The 16,864-nt window shown below is 54.5% G+C and overlaps 8 protein-coding genes across 8 annotated transcripts; 5 read left to right on the top strand and 3 right to left on the bottom strand.

The window, feature by feature from the left end:
• Positions 1 to 442: 442 nt before the first annotated feature.
• BCV69DRAFT_298891 (hypothetical protein) lies at positions 443 to 1,252 on the top strand (the record flags this gene model as incomplete). Its single annotated transcript, XM_025494273.1, has 1 exon — positions 443 to 1,252. The coding sequence occupies one exon, from the start codon at positions 443 to 445 to the stop codon at positions 1,250 to 1,252; it is 810 nt and encodes a 269-aa protein (XP_025348267.1).
• A 95-nt stretch (positions 1,253 to 1,347) lies between these two features.
• BCV69DRAFT_248407 (RecF/RecN/SMC protein) lies at positions 1,348 to 5,328 on the bottom strand (the record flags this gene model as incomplete). The annotated part of the gene is made up of 5 exons (XM_025490291.1): positions 1,348 to 1,873; positions 1,955 to 4,506; positions 4,582 to 5,004; positions 5,081 to 5,210; positions 5,291 to 5,328. 5 exons carry the CDS (start codon positions 5,326 to 5,328, stop codon positions 1,348 to 1,350), a joined length of 3,669 nt encoding a protein of 1,222 aa, XP_025348266.1.
• A 278-nt stretch (positions 5,329 to 5,606) lies between these two features.
• Positions 5,607 to 6,550, top strand: BCV69DRAFT_248327 (putative mago nashi protein; the record flags this gene model as incomplete). Its single annotated transcript, XM_025490287.1, has 6 exons — positions 5,607 to 5,635; positions 5,729 to 5,747; positions 5,846 to 5,942; positions 6,052 to 6,115; positions 6,234 to 6,411; positions 6,497 to 6,550. 6 exons carry the CDS (start codon positions 5,607 to 5,609, stop codon positions 6,548 to 6,550), a joined length of 441 nt encoding a protein of 146 aa, XP_025348265.1.
• A 305-nt stretch (positions 6,551 to 6,855) lies between these two features.
• Positions 6,856 to 7,928, top strand: BCV69DRAFT_185371 (hypothetical protein). The gene is made up of 4 exons (XM_025489588.1): positions 6,856 to 7,127; positions 7,236 to 7,439; positions 7,546 to 7,732; positions 7,808 to 7,928. Exons 1-4 carry the CDS (start codon positions 6,918 to 6,920, stop codon positions 7,882 to 7,884), a joined length of 678 nt encoding a protein of 225 aa, XP_025348264.1. The 5' UTR covers positions 6,856 to 6,917; the 3' UTR covers positions 7,885 to 7,928.
• A 980-nt stretch (positions 7,929 to 8,908) lies between these two features.
• On the bottom strand, positions 8,909 to 9,463 carry BCV69DRAFT_248665 (nucleic acid-binding protein; the record flags this gene model as incomplete). Its single annotated transcript, XM_025490306.1, has 1 exon — positions 8,909 to 9,463. A coding segment is annotated over one exon (555 nt), but the record flags the coding sequence as incomplete, so codon positions are not given.
• A 4,002-nt stretch (positions 9,464 to 13,465) lies between these two features.
• On the top strand, positions 13,466 to 13,944 carry BCV69DRAFT_248705 (hypothetical protein; the record flags this gene model as incomplete). The annotated part of the gene is made up of 2 exons (XM_025490308.1): positions 13,466 to 13,583; positions 13,679 to 13,944. The coding sequence occupies 2 exons, from the start codon at positions 13,466 to 13,468 to the stop codon at positions 13,942 to 13,944; spliced, it is 384 nt and encodes a 127-aa protein (XP_025348262.1).
• Positions 13,945 to 14,209: 265 nt separating this feature from the next.
• On the bottom strand, positions 14,210 to 15,670 carry BCV69DRAFT_237769 (peptidase A22B, signal peptide peptidase; the record flags this gene model as incomplete). Its single annotated transcript, XM_025489947.1, has 4 exons — positions 14,210 to 14,626; positions 14,669 to 14,916; positions 15,089 to 15,230; positions 15,308 to 15,670. Coding segments are annotated over 4 exons (1,170 nt in total), but the record flags the coding sequence as incomplete, so codon positions are not given.
• Positions 15,671 to 15,964: 294 nt separating this feature from the next.
• On the top strand, positions 15,965 to 16,664 carry BCV69DRAFT_298884 (hypothetical protein; the record flags this gene model as incomplete). Its single annotated transcript, XM_025494272.1, has 2 exons — positions 15,965 to 16,229; positions 16,384 to 16,664. 2 exons carry the CDS (start codon positions 15,965 to 15,967, stop codon positions 16,662 to 16,664), a joined length of 546 nt encoding a protein of 181 aa, XP_025348260.1.
• Between the last annotated feature and the right edge of the window lie 200 nt (positions 16,665 to 16,864).

The raw sequence follows: 16,864 nt of genomic DNA, 5'->3' as shown, positions 1-16,864 counted from the left end.
TACTTCTCAGTGGCCTTCCCTCGACAGCCCTGCCATCCGATATCTTACGGCTCCTTTCTCAGGATGTCTACTCGAATGCTGTGGTTGATAGAACATCAGTCCGAGCTGAAAATACTGACCAAGTAAACTTGAGACGGTTTGTGGCAGAGGGTAAGTAATGGAGCAGGCTCGATGACAGCGTCCTACTCGCAACGTGAAAGACAAAGTGCGAGTCAAGAACAGTAACACACCCACCTCTCCTCACGCGCACACAGTGCGGCCTTGTTATGAGCCTACCTCGCTCCGAAGCAGCGGAAAATTTCTGATCAAAGTAGTACATCATAAGCACAGCTCTAAGCTCGAGGAGCATCTCTCGCGAAAATATCTTTCAGCAAGGTCGATCAAGGTCTCACGCGTCCAGGATCGAGACCTGCAACGCCTGATCACCTACAATGTGGTCGACATGACCACGCCTCAGGGGTCTATGCAGACCTTGTACAACATCAGGCCAGGCGATCGTGAGCAGGTATCCAAACTTCTCAATGCCATCATCACGGCTTCTCCTGGCCGCTTAGTGCTTCTTCGAGGTCTGCCACCCGGTGTTCCCCCGAGCATCGTCGAGGCCAGACTTTCCCGAGCCTATGCGCTGGTCGAGCCTGCACGATGGCGCGTACGGTGCTTCAACAAAGCAAAAGAGAGCTGGGACGGCATCGCGGTGCACCCAGTAATGAGGCTATACACAGCCTACAGAGCCGCTGGCCCTAGTCAGTGGAGCATAGGCGAAGATTCTGACCATGGTGTTGTCGGAAACCGGAACAACACCTGGAATGTAGATCAGAATCACATTGACTTGGATCTAGCTAACCAAGACCCCGACGCCACCGCAACTTTTCTCATCCGCTTGAGAACCAGCGATGATGCGCAGCGCCTTTGTCGCTCCTTTAATCGGAAGACGTGGGACGAAGTCCCACGCAAGGCAATCAGGTCCAAAGTCCGAGCTATCCTGCGACACAGACGCGATTTTGGTTCCGAGCTGCCGAGGTTTGAGGAGGCCGCAGAGAACGACCATGATTCAGCATCGAGGCAAGGAGACGGAGGACAAGAACATGGAGCGGAAGAAGTGACAGAGGAGACAAGCGATGGAACGAAGAGGATGGAGCCAAGTGAAGACCAGGACAGTTGGTCGAAAGAGTACACGCAGCTGCTAGCTCGCGAAACGGAGTCGAAGCGTAACGCTAGACAGTACCTCGTCGAAGCGCAAATTATGTATTAGGTTCTGAGCAGCAAATGGCATACTTTACAAGGGGGATTGGTACAATACTGACCATGTAGCTTTGCAGAAGGAACACCTTCACCCGTATGGCATCATCAGACCGCGACTGGACCTCTGCTCCTGAGCGGCTGCGTAGCCGTCGAGGACGACAAAGGCGCCAATACGCCCCTATGAGCCGAGCGGGCGTTCCCACTCGCGGCATTCATGCTGGCGAGGGCGTTTGCGGTCCTCTCAACGATGCTGGTGCCATCCCTGAACCGCGCCCTGAAGATCACACTGGCGTTGTTGAAGAGTCCCTCCTTGAGGGAAATGACGATGAATTGGCTCCCACTGAATCGCGTCTTGAAGAGCTGACCAATGTGCTGTGTATGGCTCAGGTCCAGTGCAGCATCGATCTCATCCAGGAGATACATTGGTGCGGGCTTGAACTGCAGCAGAGACATGATTAGCGAGAGGGCTATCAGGGAGCGTTGTCCTCCTGAGAGCTCTGTGAGGGACTGCTTCCAAACTTGGCCAAGACGGACTTTGACCTCAAGCCCTTGGGTCACGTCTTGACCCTCGGGAGGCTGGAGCTTGGCATAGTTTCCCGGCAGAAGTTCGGCAAAGATGTCCCCAAAGTCACTGAGGAACAGCACAGGTCAGGTCCCGAAGGCACATCAGCGATACAAATCTACCTTGCCTCAAAGGATTTCTTCGACTCACCCGTTGACCTTGTTCCAAGTTGTCTGCAACGCGTCCCGCTTGTACCTGTCCAACTCGCCAATCGTCTCTTCGATCTTGGACTTGTCGCCCAAGACAGTAGACAGCATGGACTTCAGCTCGCTTTCCTTCTTCTCAACAGAGTCGATCATGTTCATAACCTTTGTGTTGACCTTCTTCTTGAGGCCACTGTGCTGCTCCTCCAGCTTCTTGCACATGCGGCGCACTTCTGACATGTTGTGTTTGCGGAAGTCGTATGCCGTTCCGGAGTGACCGAAGAGCCGCTGCTCCTGCAAAATCCATTCGTATCGGCCCTCGATCGCCTTGATGGTTTTCTCCACAAGCGTGACTTCATGCTCGGCCTTCTCGAGGTCATGCCTCAGTTCCTTGAGCTCCAGCTCTGTGTCGGCGATCTCTTGTTTCTTCGACTTCCTGGCAGTCTCTAGTGCATGTCTACCCTCGTCGAATGCCGAGAGCGCAGCCCGCTCCTTTTTCAAAGCGGCATCAGTCTGGTCTGACTCAGTCTGCATGCTGTCGATGTCTTTCTGCGCCCTGAGGACGTCCTCCTGCGCTGTCTGAGTACCTCGCCGCAACTCCTCCAGGCTATCCGTAGCCTCTTCGATCTCCTTGTCTGCTCCCTCCAGCTGAAGTTCCATTGTCCTGACCTCATTCTGACGAATCTTGACAGTGGAGCTCTGTCTCTGTACAGCGGCCTTGAGAGTCTTCACTTCAGCCTTCAGCTCATCGATCTTAGAATCTTTGTTGCTCTCGAACTCCGCCATTTCCTTCTGAATACGCTTAGCTTCAGCGGTAGCGTCTGTTCGGCGTCCTGTAGCGGCTGTCAGTGCAGCTTGCAGCTCATCGATAGTCTTCCTGGCAGCTGCTACCTCGGAGATGATCCTCGTGGCGTTGCTGCCCGTCACCTGTCCTTCGAGCAAAGCGACTTCGTGGCGCCGCAACTCGAGTTCGCGCTTCAATTTCCCCCATTTGACCATCTCTTGCTTTGCCCCCTGCTCATCTTGCTCGAGAGCCTCCAGCTCGCTCTTGCCGGCAGCCAATTGGGTCTCCACTGACCTCAGCTCCTGGACCTTGACAAGCAGACCGCCGGTGTGAGCTTGACTGCCTCCGGACAATGTGCCAGCTGGATCGTAGACATCGCCGTCTAAGGTAACACTCCTCATCTTGACGCGATTGTCGAAGGTGACTTTCTTGGCTGTCTCGGCGTCCGCGCAGATCAGAGTATTTCCAAAGACCCACTCCATGGCCTTGGAGACTTCATCGTCGTAACCTACTAGGCTGAGAGCCAAGTGTACTCTGGAAGGGTCACCTGCTATTTGTTGTGCGGCCCCAATCTTGTGCGAGGCGGCGACAAAGCTGCTGATTTTCGTCAGAGGAATCAGTGTCACCCTTTGTCGCAGCCTGGCACCCTTTAGCAGCTTTGCACCAGTGTCATCGTCCTCCACAATGACATTGTACAGCCTACCTCCAGCACAAATCTCTAACGCTGTAGAGTACTTGTGATTCTCGGCTTTGAGATCCAAGAGCGTAGCTACGAGACCTTTGACCTTTGACCGGTCAAAGGCGGGCTCCGGATCCGAGTAGTCGAAGCTGACACGAGCAAGACCTGATCTGATGCGGTCCCTGGTCTCCAACAGACTGTTGATCCTGGCTGAGAGATTCTTTTTGCGCTGCACGACTTCTCGCTCTTTGGTCTCATCCCAGCCGCTCATAGAAAGAGCTAATGAAACTTTCCTCACCTGGGCTTCGGCGGCTTCCAGCTGTTTGAGGAGCCCAGCACCCTCCTTCTCTGCCTTCTCCGCCTGTGGTCCTTTCGTTTTGACCTCTTTCTCCAACGAGCGAATTTTCAACTTCACTTGCTCGATCTCCGTGGTGGCGGCAGATATCGCAGAGCGTGCATCTGCTAATTGCCCCATGTAGCCGCCTTGCCCGCCTGCAGCTTGACTAGGCGACTTGGCAGCCATTCCTGTGAGAAGAGATTGCAGAAGCTCGTCTTGCTTGCTGAGCTCGGACGTCGAGGCATCAAAGTCGCTCTTCAGTGTGTCGAAAGATTTCGAAATGTTGTCAAGCTGCCTCGCCTTCTGATTCCGTGCTTGTTTTGAAGCAGCCAGAGCGCTTTCATCAGCCGCCAGTTTCTTTTTCTCCTCTTCTATACTTGAGACTTTGAGGTCGAGGACAGTCTTCGCTTTGACGAGATCGTGCTGCAGAGTCTTGCTCTTCTCTAGTAGATTCTTGAGCTTGCCTCCCCTTGCCATTTCTTGCTCGCGCTTTCTTTCGTTCTCTGCGAGCTCCTGCTCTATGCTGGCGATCTGGCGCTTCAGCGCTTCGATGAACGCGCACTTTTCACCAACGTCGCTCCTCTTTGCAGCCACCAGAGAGGATTTCTCCTCTAACTTGACTGTAGAGGTTTGCCACTCGTATGCCTTGGCTAACCTGGTGAGGCGCTCCAATTCAGAGGTTGCGCGCTGATATTCGATGAAGGAACGCTTTTCCTCTCTCAGCTTGTCGAGCTTCGGGATGATCTCTTCTTTCAGGAGCTGCCAGTGAAGAATGGTTGTATGTTCTCGCCTCAGAGTAAGCTCGCACAGCTGGTCTCAAGGATCTCCACTCACTGTATCGATTTCTTTAACCTTCATCTCTTTCTTGGCAATTGTCTTGATGGCCTTCTCCTTCCTGTCTTCGAACATCCTTGTGCCCGCCGCCTCCTCTATCATGCTCAAGATTTCAGCCGGCTTCATGTTCAGCACCTTTGTAATTTTGCCTTGCATAATCAGAAAGTTTGGATTGTTGATGTTGAGCTGGACAGACTGGAACATGTTCTGTACAGCTTGCTGAGTTGCCTTGTGACCATTGATGAGGTATTTGGACATGCCACCCATTGCAATTTGACGAGTGACAGTGATCTGAGAGTACGCCTCGAAGCTCACGGGCGAGCGGCGTTGATCGGTGTTGTCGAAGACGATGGTGACAGAAGCGCGCGTTACACCGGCCTGACCTCTCTTGTAGATGAGGTCTTGCAGATTGGTTGCTCGTACCTGTCGGCGGAATGAGAGGAGTCCAGCTTGTTGTGAGCTGCTGCTATCGGTCAAGATCACAGGCATCAATACTCACTGCAGACATGTTTGTGATGCCTAGGACGAAGCAGATTGCATCGAGGATATTGCTCTTTCCACTACCGTTGAGACCTGTAATGGCGTTGAAGCTTTCATCGAAGCCCGAGACGTGAGTACGCACAGGATAGCTGAGGGTGGTGATGAAGGAGAGGGTGTTTGGCAAAACGCTGATGCAACAACACACGACACGCCTGCTGTCAGCTCTCACCTCTTGAAGCCATCAATGATGAGCTCTTCGATTCTCATTGCGGGCAGAATTCCCCTGCAGGGAGGCAAGGTAGAGGCTTCTATGTGTCTGTATGCGCTGCTCTGGGGCGAAGAGGATGATGTGGTATAGGGTGCGAGGTGTTGGTTGGCTCTGGTTGCTTGTGCCCCGTGTGAGTCGTCGCGCCTCGTGCCTTTCCGCGTCTGTTGACTCGTGACTGCAGGAGCTCTGGTCCTGGCTCAAAGCCCTTTCCGTCGCCCTACGAGGAGGAGCACCTTCTTCCTCGCAGACGGCAACCCTCGGCATCAGGCAGACGGCAATGTCAAACGATTTCTACGTGAGATACTAGTGAGTGACGATGTCGTGCGCACGACTCAGCTCAACCTCCTGCTGACCTCTGCGACCATCTTGCTTTCGTGTGTCACTGCGCTGTCCGTCCAGTACGGGCCATCAGGGCAAGGTGGGTGTACGGCTCACAAGCTAGATGCAAGGTAACAAACACTAGTAAGAACAGAATCTGATCTTCGCCTCGCTGCTTCTTTTTTCTCGCACTCTCAGCATGGTCACGAGTTCTTCGAGTGGGAGCTCAGTCGAGGACGGCTCAGGTACGCAAACAACAGCAATTACAGGAATGACTCGCTTATCAGAAAAGAGAGTAAGTTTCAGCCAAAAGCGGCGAAGCGTTGGCAAGACCGACTGGGTGCTACTGCTCCTCAGCGCTTCCAACCTTACGCTTCCCCAATTCCTCTTCCGACGTATATCAGTGTGGCTTTCGGACGCTCTGGTGGATGAGTTCAAGCGGATCATCGAAGAGAGCGAGATCATCGCGTGAGTGAGCCGCCTTGAGCAGAAGGCTGGTCCACACACCCTCCTTGAACGGTTGTGTGGTCTGGAACTAGATCGCTGAATCCACACATCTCCCCCACGGTCGTTTCTGACCTCGTAGCGAAGACGACGAGAAATGGCCAAAGAAGAATGTCGTAGGCAGACAAGAGCTGGAAGTGAGACTGGGCAATGAGCACATCTCATTCGAGACTGCCAAGATTGGCTCACTGGTGGATGTGCAGGACAGCGAAGACCCAGAAGGACTTCGAGTCATGTATTATCTAGTGCAAGACCTAAAGGTAAGTCGGACTATCACGGGTGGTACGGACCAATTGGCTGCGTAGCTGACTTTCGTCCCGTGCTGCTCTTTCCACGCGGTGACAGTGTTTGGTTCAATCGCTGCTCAGTCTCCACCTCAGGCTGAAGCCTATCGGATGAAGCCTGCGATCTTCCTTGAAAGTTTGTCGTCATTGTAACAATAGCTCTGCGTGCCTGCCTCTCCTTACTGCTGAAAGGGCCTCTTTGGGCCTGCAATGTGACATTGGACGAGGTGGCCTCTGTGATCAGTGATCGCGAAGAGGGCTTTTTCTGGTCGGCCTGGTTCACCGACGTTGCCATAGAGGTCCACGCATCATCACTGTTGATGTACGTACTTCTCGTCGACGGCCGTTGATGGGGCCAGTGGCAGGACAAGGGAAAGCGAAGCAGGCGCCTCCACCGAGATTCGTGCCATTTTGATCCAACACCTCCCCGCGGATCTTGCTTCCTTTCCACTGTCACGCGCAATCTCTCTCTCTCATATAAGATGCCTTCCTCGATCAGACTCACATCTTCAGCCTACTCTCTGCTGATCCTACACGCAGCTGCTCACCCTCAGTCGACAGTGACGGGATTTCTGCTGGGCAAAGTGGACGGAAGCGGAGATGCTGATGGAGAGCTGACAGTGGACGAGGTCGTGCCGCTAGCACATCATTGGAACCACCTTGGGACTGTCGAGGACGTGGGCCTCGAACTTGTACGTTGTCATAACGTATCCAGAGGGCTTTGTGCCTGGGTCAGACAATCATTGCGACTGACGTACCATCCTCTTTGCTTCCCTCACATAACCCTCACGAATCAATAGCTCACTTCTCACCTCGCATCAACCTCGTCCAAGTTGAGTGTGATCGGTGTGTACGAAGCTCCGGCCAAGGGAAGCGCTATCGTCCTCTCCCATTCGGCTCTTCGCTTGGCTGGGAAGGTCTCGCAGCAGATCGCAAAGGGAAAGAGCAAGGAGATCGATGGTGGGGCTGGAGGAAGGAGCCGTCAAGCATGCCTTGCTTTGTTGGTGAGTAGTGGCTCGTAGCAGCGAGTGGGAAGTGTTGCACAGACTCGGGCGATCCAACCTACCTAAGCCACCATGAATCTGTGTCCTTCCTTCACCCACTAAACAGCTGCAAAATGGCTCCGTCCTCCAACCTACCTCGCACGCACTCAAGCCCTTTTTCGTACCTCCTTCGAGCTCGGCTCAGACTTTCAATCAGGACAAGCTTGCCGTAGAGGATGCAGAGGAAACAATCAGGACTCTGACGGAGGCAGTGAGGACAAAGGGGGCTTGGAAGGCAGTGAGGGATCTAGACGGTGAGTGTGGAAAAATCGACAAGCATTGCCCAGTTTGCGACACGGGGATTGACCCTCCTCCCTTCCTCGGCGCAGACCATCTGGAGGACACATCCGTAGATTGGCTCAACAACAAGCTCATTGCAAGTCAAAGAAGCGTCACAAAAGCGTGAATTATACAACGGAAGACGTGAGGCTGACTAGGCGGACAAAGGATCGGCTACAAATTTTGTTGAGAATGAGGGTGTGTGAGGCTCGCCGCTAGGTAAGCCTCTTCCAGGTCGAGTCTCGTCTCGTGGCTAGGAAGGCATCGGCTTCCACCTTACAGCTGCGCCACGAGGAGCGCTGAGTAGGAACAAGGTTCGTGACCTTGTACGTCGCCCCTTCCTCCAATGTATCCTGGTCTGTATCACCCAGATCCCAAACAGTCAGCTGCACAGTTCGCTTGCAAGCTTTTTTCCTGTCTCCCTCTCGCGCGTCAACGAAGCGGCAGACTCTGAAGCTTCTGACTCTTCTGAGGGGGCACATCTTGTTTAGCTCCTGCTCCATCTGAGCTCTGGCGTCGCTTTGCATGCGCTCGGACCGTGTAGAGGCAAGGTAGGAGAGGTGGCAGAGGAAATGGCGGTGCGCTGTCCTGGGAATGGACCTTAGACGACTCGCGAGAGTCGACGATGGTGTGTCGGAGGAAAGAAGGTTCTCTAGAGTATCATCTGCTTCAGCTTCGTATTCCGAAGTGAGATTCGAGTCTCGCTCTGCCTCGCAATCTTCCTGTCGATCCAGATCCGCACTGCCGCTGCCGTAACCCATGCTCGGAGCCAGTAGGTCCTGGATCTCAGTGATCTGCTTCAGATTCTGCGCGATCTTGCCTTCAAGTCTGCTGCGAGAGTCGTCTCGGAGCGTTTCCCAAGCACGTTGCGCATCTGCTTCTTCAGCGGCGCCTCTAGCGCTTCCCATCTGGTGCGTAGAGGACCCATTTGACTCGACGAAAGCGATGGGAAAGAGGCGAGTAATAGTGACTTCCATCGACGGAATAAGCCCACCGTCAGCGGTGAGGCTTCGGAGGGATGCCGAGAAGGCGTGCTTCTGAAAGCCCATTCGAGAGTCCCACGGCGCCGGGGACGTGCCGTTTCCTGACAGTACAAGGTGGGAAATGCCAGAAGCGGCTAGGACGTCATTGCCGTCCATCGACGATGAGTTCAGCCTAGCGCCCTGTATGGCTAGCTTCATCCCCTGCGCAATTTTGCCTCTTTTGAAAGCGCGAGACAGGGTTGGATCCATTCTGGCTCTGATCCGGTACCAGCCGTCAGTCAGCTCGAGTTCATAGTCATAATCTCCGCAAGTTCTGTCCTTGACTTTGCTCATCGCACCCAGGCTGTCCACATCTTCGGCGTTGACCTTGTGGTGGCCGAAGACGCGCAGTATCATCGGCAGGCTAGCGGGAGAATCTCTCTCCTGTATCCTTTTGATAGCAGAGCGCTGCGCGAGATTAACTTCTCTCTCATAGCGATACTTTAGCTGGCGCATGACCTGCTCAAAACACCACCATAGAGCGGCCTCTTGAGGTTTACATCGAGTGTAGTGCGCCAGCTTCCATAAGATCATGATCCAGTGGTTCCGAACCCACGCAAGGTCGACACGCATAGCACCAGCTTTCTTCAGCTCTTCGAAAGCCGCCTTGACGCCGCGCTCTTCCCCTGTGGGACTATCGAAGACCCAGCAAAAGCTTTTCCGGGGCTCATTGATGATTGTCATGATCTCGTGCGGCACTTCTTCGGCGAGCAGGGGCTTCGTTGCATACGGTCGCATCCGACATTGCTTCAACGACAAACGAGGAACAATGGCGCCGAGCTGAAAAACGGATGGCTCACTTTGGTTTGCATCCAGAGCACCGCCGACAAGTCTCTTCGGAGACCTCCTGGATTCTTGCGGATGGGCTCGAATCTGCGCAGTGACCGCCAGGGGAGAACCGCTGCTGGACATGATGAAAGGGCGTGCACCAGCAGTACCGGTCTTGAAGGGCGTCTTGAACGTTGACCTTCCGGCTGTTTTTGGAGTAAGGTTCGCTCGTGGCGTCATGCCGAGCGAGATGCGAGATGACCGACCCTCTAACCGGGTCAATACCGGTCGATCAGGTGTCGATATTTCCTTGCCTGCTGTAGCAAGGCTACCGGTGAGGCGCTTAACGGCAGGCTTCGCAGGCGTGACCAGTTGACTATGCTCTTGAAGATGAGACTCAGCAGTCTCCGAAGGAGTTGGCGGGAGGAAGTCATACAAAGGATCGATGCTGGCTGCATCAAGCTCAGGGCCTTTTGAGAGTCCGATGTCGCCTTTGGCCGGGTAGTGTTGCCCTGGCGTGTTGCGGGCGATCTCAACCAGGCCTTGCGCCGAAGGTGAGACAGGCCCCTTTGTCAGAGACGGCTCGATCGCAGGTACGACACAAGCACTCCTGGCTTCACGAGGTGTCAATACAGACCTGACCAAGCTGGAATTGGTCAACATCTGCTCGTGCTCCATACTTGCACTCAAGTCAGGCGATCTGTCCTTTTCCTGGCGATGCTGCGCCTCCCAGAGTGCCATTCTGCGCTTGGCGCTGTCGAGAGCTGAGGCGCTCAGTTCAAGGGGGAGCCCGTTTGCTCTTCTGAACGAGACAGTTGTAGGCATTGTCGGAGATGCAGCAGGAGCCAATTGACTGCATTTCTGGTCCTCCTCCGATTGATACTCATCCCTGCGATCTTGTCCTTCACATGTCGCTGCGTACGATTGGAAAGCTCGCATCGCTGGCGAAGGGACCGATTGAGCCGCTCTTCGTGTATTAAGAGCAGCACCCATCCTCTCAATGTCTTTCTCGGGCGCCTCTTCAGAACCGGCAGGTTGTCCCAGCCGCTTCATTACTCGAGCCACAGCGGCTTCGCTTGGCTGGGCCAATCTCTTGTTTGCAGCAGTGCTGAAGCCCAAGTGAACTCCTGGAGGCGGGCAGCAAGGCATTGGAGGCAGCTCAGAGGCAGCACTTGCAGCAGCTTCTATGTCAGACAAAGTTTCAGAGTCTTGCCACTCAGTAGCCTCCTCAATAGCCATGGCGTGTGGGAGCATCTCGCCATCGAACACTTCATCCCAGAAGCCATGATCCTCTGCAAGATCGTCGAATGAATCTGTTCTTCCTTTGCCACTGCGAGTGCGCTGGGGGTCGCGCTTCGTAGTCGACCAATCAGAAGCTCTTTGAGGGCTCGTGCCGGTCTCTGATTGTGTAGCTGGGGTCAGATCCAGGTCGGCGAAGTCGAAGTCGTCAAGGCCCTCCAGAAGACGCTCGTTGGCTTGTTCCAGGCGAGCATGGCCGCTTGAAGTGCATACCTGCCAGCTGCCGTCACGTCCAGAAGAGTCGGCAGCGATCGCATTCCTAGCGGCTGCGGAAAGGGCATCTTCTCGAGCATGCTCGATGTGGCAGGCTTGCGTGAGACTCAATGCTACATCAGAAGCTGGTTCGCCCATTATACTCTCGGAAGCCGTGCACTCGAGGCTGGTGGAAGCCTGTCCACCTTTCCGCGGCACAACACCTGCTGACACTACCTCTGTATCATTTGCGCGCTGCTTGCCGACAAGACACGTCGCCTCATCCGCGTCCTGCCCGGTAGCTTGAGTCGAAGGATTGTACAATTCCATCTCTGGCTGAGGCAGACTCGTGGGTTCTTGCTCACCACAAGGTCTACCAAGCATCTGCAAGGCTGCTCCTTCTGGTGTGACAACCGCCCCTTTTTGCACCTCAGCGTTGTCCAGGACGGGCGGCAGCTGCATGTGCTCGTGCGCTGCTTGCATTGTTTGCTCGTTGATATACTGAAGGTACTGAGGGCTTTGTGTGCCATTGTTCACTGGAACGCGATAGACCCAACTATTTGGCGTGACCATTGCTGCAGAGGGAGGAGTCAACGACGTGGCTGGCTCAGCGGCATGTTGGCAAGGATGACCGAATCGACGCCAATCGTCCGCCGGCGGGGCAGTAGGTGAGGCTACAGCGGTGTAGGACGCAGTCTTCAGGTCCACGGGACGAACACTCGGTTCATTACACTCCCAAAGACCCTTGCCGCTGAATTCCTGACTGATAGCATGGAGATCGTGTAGCAGACTGTTTTCCTCACTTTTTCCATTTGCGACAGCACCAGAGGTTGGTTCTAGACGCGTGACGTCGCCCGCGTTGAGTCCCACGTTTCTTTGATCTGACGCAGCGCATTGCTCGAGCACATCCAGCGAGCGATCGCTCAACCCAGACCACCCTTGCCTCTCATGGGACAAGATGGCCTTGCCTGATCCAACAGAGTCCCCTGAGTCAATCTCATCGGGAAGCGGCAGATGTTGCTGCACGCGCTGACGATTGTGCTCTACTGACCGAAGCACTTCAGGGGCAGCAGCGCCTCCCTCGTCAATCTGCCTGCTTCTTACAGCTCCAATGTGGCCTTCGCGCTGACCTTGTAGAGAATACTCCTGATCATCTCCGACAGGAAGGCCAGAGCTGGATCTCAAAATTGCATTTTCTTTGTCGCCCAGTTGCCGGATTCGCCTCTTCGAGGACCTGACAGTCACGGGGGTCTTTTGACTTTCCTCGTCAGATCGGCGCTTCCTTGCAGGACGTCTGCTGCTATCTGCCGGCTGTTGCTCTGTCAATAGACTTGCTTGACCTGAGTCCTGCCTTCCGGTCTGGGCCGAAAGGGGCCGACTCGCCTGGCTTTGCAGCTGAATCTCTAGGTTTTGTTCACTTGACTCCGTCGGCAATGAAAATGATTTCCCCCTTTGCGTCTGTATCCCGGCTAGCTGCGTGTGCTGCTGAACGTCCCTGGGGTCGGGAGCCTTCGACGTCGAGGGGTCTCTCGCGGCGTTGCCAACGAAACGCGGCAATCGCCTCTCTGGAATGCCGGAGGTGGTCCAGGGATCGCTAGCTGTCTCGAGCGGAGGATCTGTAGCAGCGACCGGCTGGTCTCGACCGCGACGCTGTTCAACAGGCTCTTCGGATTGACTACGGCTGTCAGCGCCTTGACATTCGCATTCAGAAGAGCCAGAGATGTAATTACCGAGGGGCCCTCGTCCCTCAAGCGTGGCTTCTGAAGGCTTGTAGAGGCCGGTGTAGGCCTGATCGACTTCTGCGCAATCCTCTAAACTAGCCTCTAATATCTCTGAGCTGGCACGGACGCCGTGCACTCCTTCCTCGTCATCGTGATGGAGTATGGACAAGAGACGGCGTGGTCTGAGCTTCTTAGACCGGACATTGTCGGAAGCTAGATCGTTGGGTAGCGGTATCCGTGAAGGACCTACGTCGTCCGAAGGTAGGAGAGGGGAGGCTTAGCATATATTCGCTCGACGAGAGAGTCAGAGGAGGCGAGGCTGCAGCGAGACTGACCTGCTTTCCTGGAATACTCCATTTCAACATAGCGTGACACACAAGACGATGGTGTATGTGAGGAAGTCAAGATGATGGGGGCAATTGGTATGAGCAGACCGAAGGGAATCCAGGAGCGTCATCACCCCGAGCTTGATCCAACACCTGGTTCCGCCTCGCGGCGCGACTCTCCCTCTCCCGCATCCCTTCCCCTTGCCCTTCCCTTTCCGAAGCCCTTTCCGAGTGTCAGATTCCGCCTCTCCCCCTTCGCCTGCGTATGAATTTTCTCCACTGACCAGGTCAGAGGCAGTTACCACTTAATAGTCTTGTCGTCGCCTTCGCCTTCACAGACCCGTCTCATATCCAAGATGGCGCCAAAGTCTACGTTGCAGATGCCAGACAAGGTTGGTCCCCTATTGTTCTGTCCCTCTTGCGGTAGTCTGCTCGATGCGCCGACGGACGAGGATGTGATCAAGTGCCCTCCTTGCGGGGCAGACCTAGATGCTGGAGGTGAGCTCTTCGCAGGCAGAGTGCGAGAAAGCAGCTATACTCGAAAGTCCCGAAGAGCTGAAGGCGACCCTGCCACCATCTCTCCCCACGACCAGTCTACGATAATCTTACCCTCACAACCCGCTCAAATCCTTCCGCTTTCCCTTCTGCTCTCCGCCTCAAACGGCAACTCGTCACGACCGTCTCCTCTGCGGGAGATGCGCAGGATGGAGCTCGAGCTGACGAAGCAACAATCAAAGAAAAGTGCCCGAAATGCGGCAACGAAGAGATGAGATTTAGTACACTGCAAATGAGAAGTGCAGATGAAGGGACGACAGTCTTCTATACGTGCCCCAACTGTGGATACAAATTCAGCCAGTGAGTAGTGCTTCTTTGGCGGGTACATGGGCTGAATGGGCTGACGTTGATCAAGCTACGCTCCTGTCGCCCTACAGAAACAATTGATGAAAGACTCCGGCAGAAGTCTGTGTCGCATTCGACTTTTCTCTGCTGAAACTTTCAGCCACTGCGACTGACACGAAGTATTTACAGCTAGAAGGGAGTCTACCATTTCAATTCTGAGCCGTAGTACGCTTCCTCAGCGTGGACAGACCTTGCCCAGTCGCGTCAGCGATAGATTCGCCAATCTCCTTGGCAATCATCACTTGTTTCTCTTCCTCCTCGTCCTGCCAGGCCCAGACCCTTTTCCATTCGCTCCTCTGCAGGCTCTTCAAGGTGACAGCGCCCACACAAGCTGGACTGAGGTATAGCAGGGCAGGCTGGGCGGCCTGAAATGTGTGCATGACAGCCATTGTAGTTATCAGGCCCACGATGTAGGCTGTCAGGGTAGCAGTAAAGTAAGGCTTTGGGAAGGAGGCATCGCGACGGGTGAAGGTAGCTAGCTTGCTGTCCGAGAGCGTTGAGAGATATAGATGTTGGTCGAAGCGGAGGGACAAGGCAACGAATATTCCAGGGATGACAATGTCACCCAGGCCGAGCATCGTCATCTGCCACTGGGGCGCAGCCCTGAACGTGGAGAAGGCATGCCCGAATAGAGTCGCAGCCTGAGGGCGATTGCTGTTCTGCTTGATGTAATGCAACGCAACGTCTGGCAGATTCTTTGGGAAGAGAATCTTGATCGGCCCAGCATCGAAATTGCGAGCAACTGAAACCATCACCTCGGTGCCAAAGACCCAGAAGACGTCGTAGACAAAGAGTCCCCCTAGCATGATTGATCCGGTGAGAAAAGAATCCAGGCCCATCAGGGATATGGCTTGCAGGGACAGAGAGAGAGCGATGACGTTCGAACACATCCAGTGTCGGGTGGTGTAGAATGTGACGACGGGGAGCAACGCTGAGAAGAATAGTGGTATGTGGAGAACACTCAAGCGCAGAGACATCACCTCTGTGAGAGGAGGATCGGTGATTAGGCGCTGCTGGCATTTGCTACGAGACCCCTAATCGCTGTCACTCACTGCGGATTCTACCGGTGGGCTGTTCTTCGTCATCGCTCTGTACATCATCACTTTCTTTGTTTGCCTTATCCCTTGCTCTTATTTCCTCCTGAAGCTCCTCGTCCGAGAGTCTCTTCGTGATCGCAAGTCTGTAAGTGAGCTTGCTGCGCCAGGCTCGTGTCCCAAACACTCCGGCCGCGATGGAGAGGCTAGCCTGGTAGGAGTGAAAAGACATGTGTGTATATTGACTCGGGCAATGCACAATCCACACATGTCAGCACCTAGACTCACCTTGAATACAGCTCCAGTGCCCGCAAAGGCGAAGTAGGACCCCAGGATTCTGTCCACCCACTTGCGGTCTAGAAATTTGAATACGAGGTACATGGAGAACAATACACAGCTGCCCACGACTGGGAACAGCCAGGCATCGGATGAGGTAAGCGTCTCCGACGCAGCGGGCTCATCATCATCATCGTCGTCGTCTTCCTCGTCCTCTTCTTGACCCTTGTCATTCTTGCTTGCCTTCGCCTTCTTAAGCGCTTTGCGAGCCTTGAGAACCGACTTTGGTGTTCGAAGAGAGGCAAAGGAGCCAAAGAAGATTGGCAAGATGGCCATTGAAATCAACGACACATAGGCAATCAAGAGCGAGACGTCTTCGTTGTAGGCGTTGCCAGCCATGGTGTGCTGGAAGGTACTTCCTCGCTTGTCAAGGACACTTGAGGAGATGTTAAGGGACGCAAGGTGCATCGACGCGAAGCCTCTCTTCGCCCCTGTTGTTCTCTTGTTTCTGGGCAGAGCCTCGAGCAGCAACGGAACGGCAGCAGAGTGGAGGAGGCGCGGGGCAGGCAATGTTTCAACAAGCCGAGGACATCGTCTCAACTTGCCGCTCACTCCTCCTCCATCCACACGATCGTCCTTCTCCGCCTTTGCCTCTTTCACGAAGACGACATGTCCCATACGCCCGTCCCCACGCTCAAGGTAGTCCTCATTGGCTCCTCCTCTGTCGGCAAATCCTCGCTCCTTCTGCGCTTCACAGATGACGAGTTCGCCCCGCCTGAAGAGTCTTCAGCTACCATCGGCATCGATTACAAGCTCAAGAATATAACTGTCGGTGGTAAGCAGTTCAAGCTCAACATTTTCGATACAGCGGGACAAGAGAGGTATCGTGCTATTACGGGGAGCTACTACAGAGGAATTCAAGGCGTCATTGTCGGTGAGTCTTACGGGACAGCGACATGACTGCCCTCAATGTGCCCTCTACTCGAGGGCGGCAGTCAAAAGATCATGGGTAGCAGTCCAATGATTTCCATCAGCAGTCAGGTGACCATAGCTTGGCGCAATTGCCCACTGTTTCTTTGCGCCCTCAGTATACGACGTTACATCACGAGCATCCTTCGACGCCCTACCGGGATGGTTTTCAGAGCTCGAGACCTTCTCCACTTCTCCGGACGTCGTCAAATGTGTCATAGGCAACAAGGTGGACAAGGAATTCTCGCGAGTGGTATCCACACAGGAAGGCAAGACCTTCGCACACGATCAGGGAGCCATCTTCGTCGAAGCGAGCGCAAAGAAGGGAGTAGGTGTACAGGGAGCTTTTGATGATCTGGTGAATCAGGTAGGTACGGCCACAGGTGCCTATAGGGGCTGAGAGTTATTGGTGCAAGGCTGTAAAGCTCACTTCGGTATTGGCAACGTACCAATCTCTTTCCTAGATCATCTCGACTCCTTCGCTGTGGTCATCGCAAGTTAGCGGCACAAGGAGGCCAGGTGACAGGATGCCAGGTGGTACGCCAGCGGAACACGCTTCTCAGTCTGTCGCAGGCAACGTGAGCCTGAATGACGGCATAC

The sequence above is a fragment of the Pseudomicrostroma glucosiphilum genome, assembly GCF_003144135.1.
Source record: "Pseudomicrostroma glucosiphilum strain MCA 4718 unplaced genomic scaffold BCV69scaffold_6, whole genome shotgun sequence".
Lineage (NCBI taxonomy): Eukaryota > Fungi > Basidiomycota > Exobasidiomycetes > Microstromatales > Microstromataceae > Microstroma > Microstroma glucosiphilum.
The sequence above is the reverse complement of the archived record's forward strand: the minus strand, read 5'-3'. Positions and strand labels throughout refer to the sequence as shown.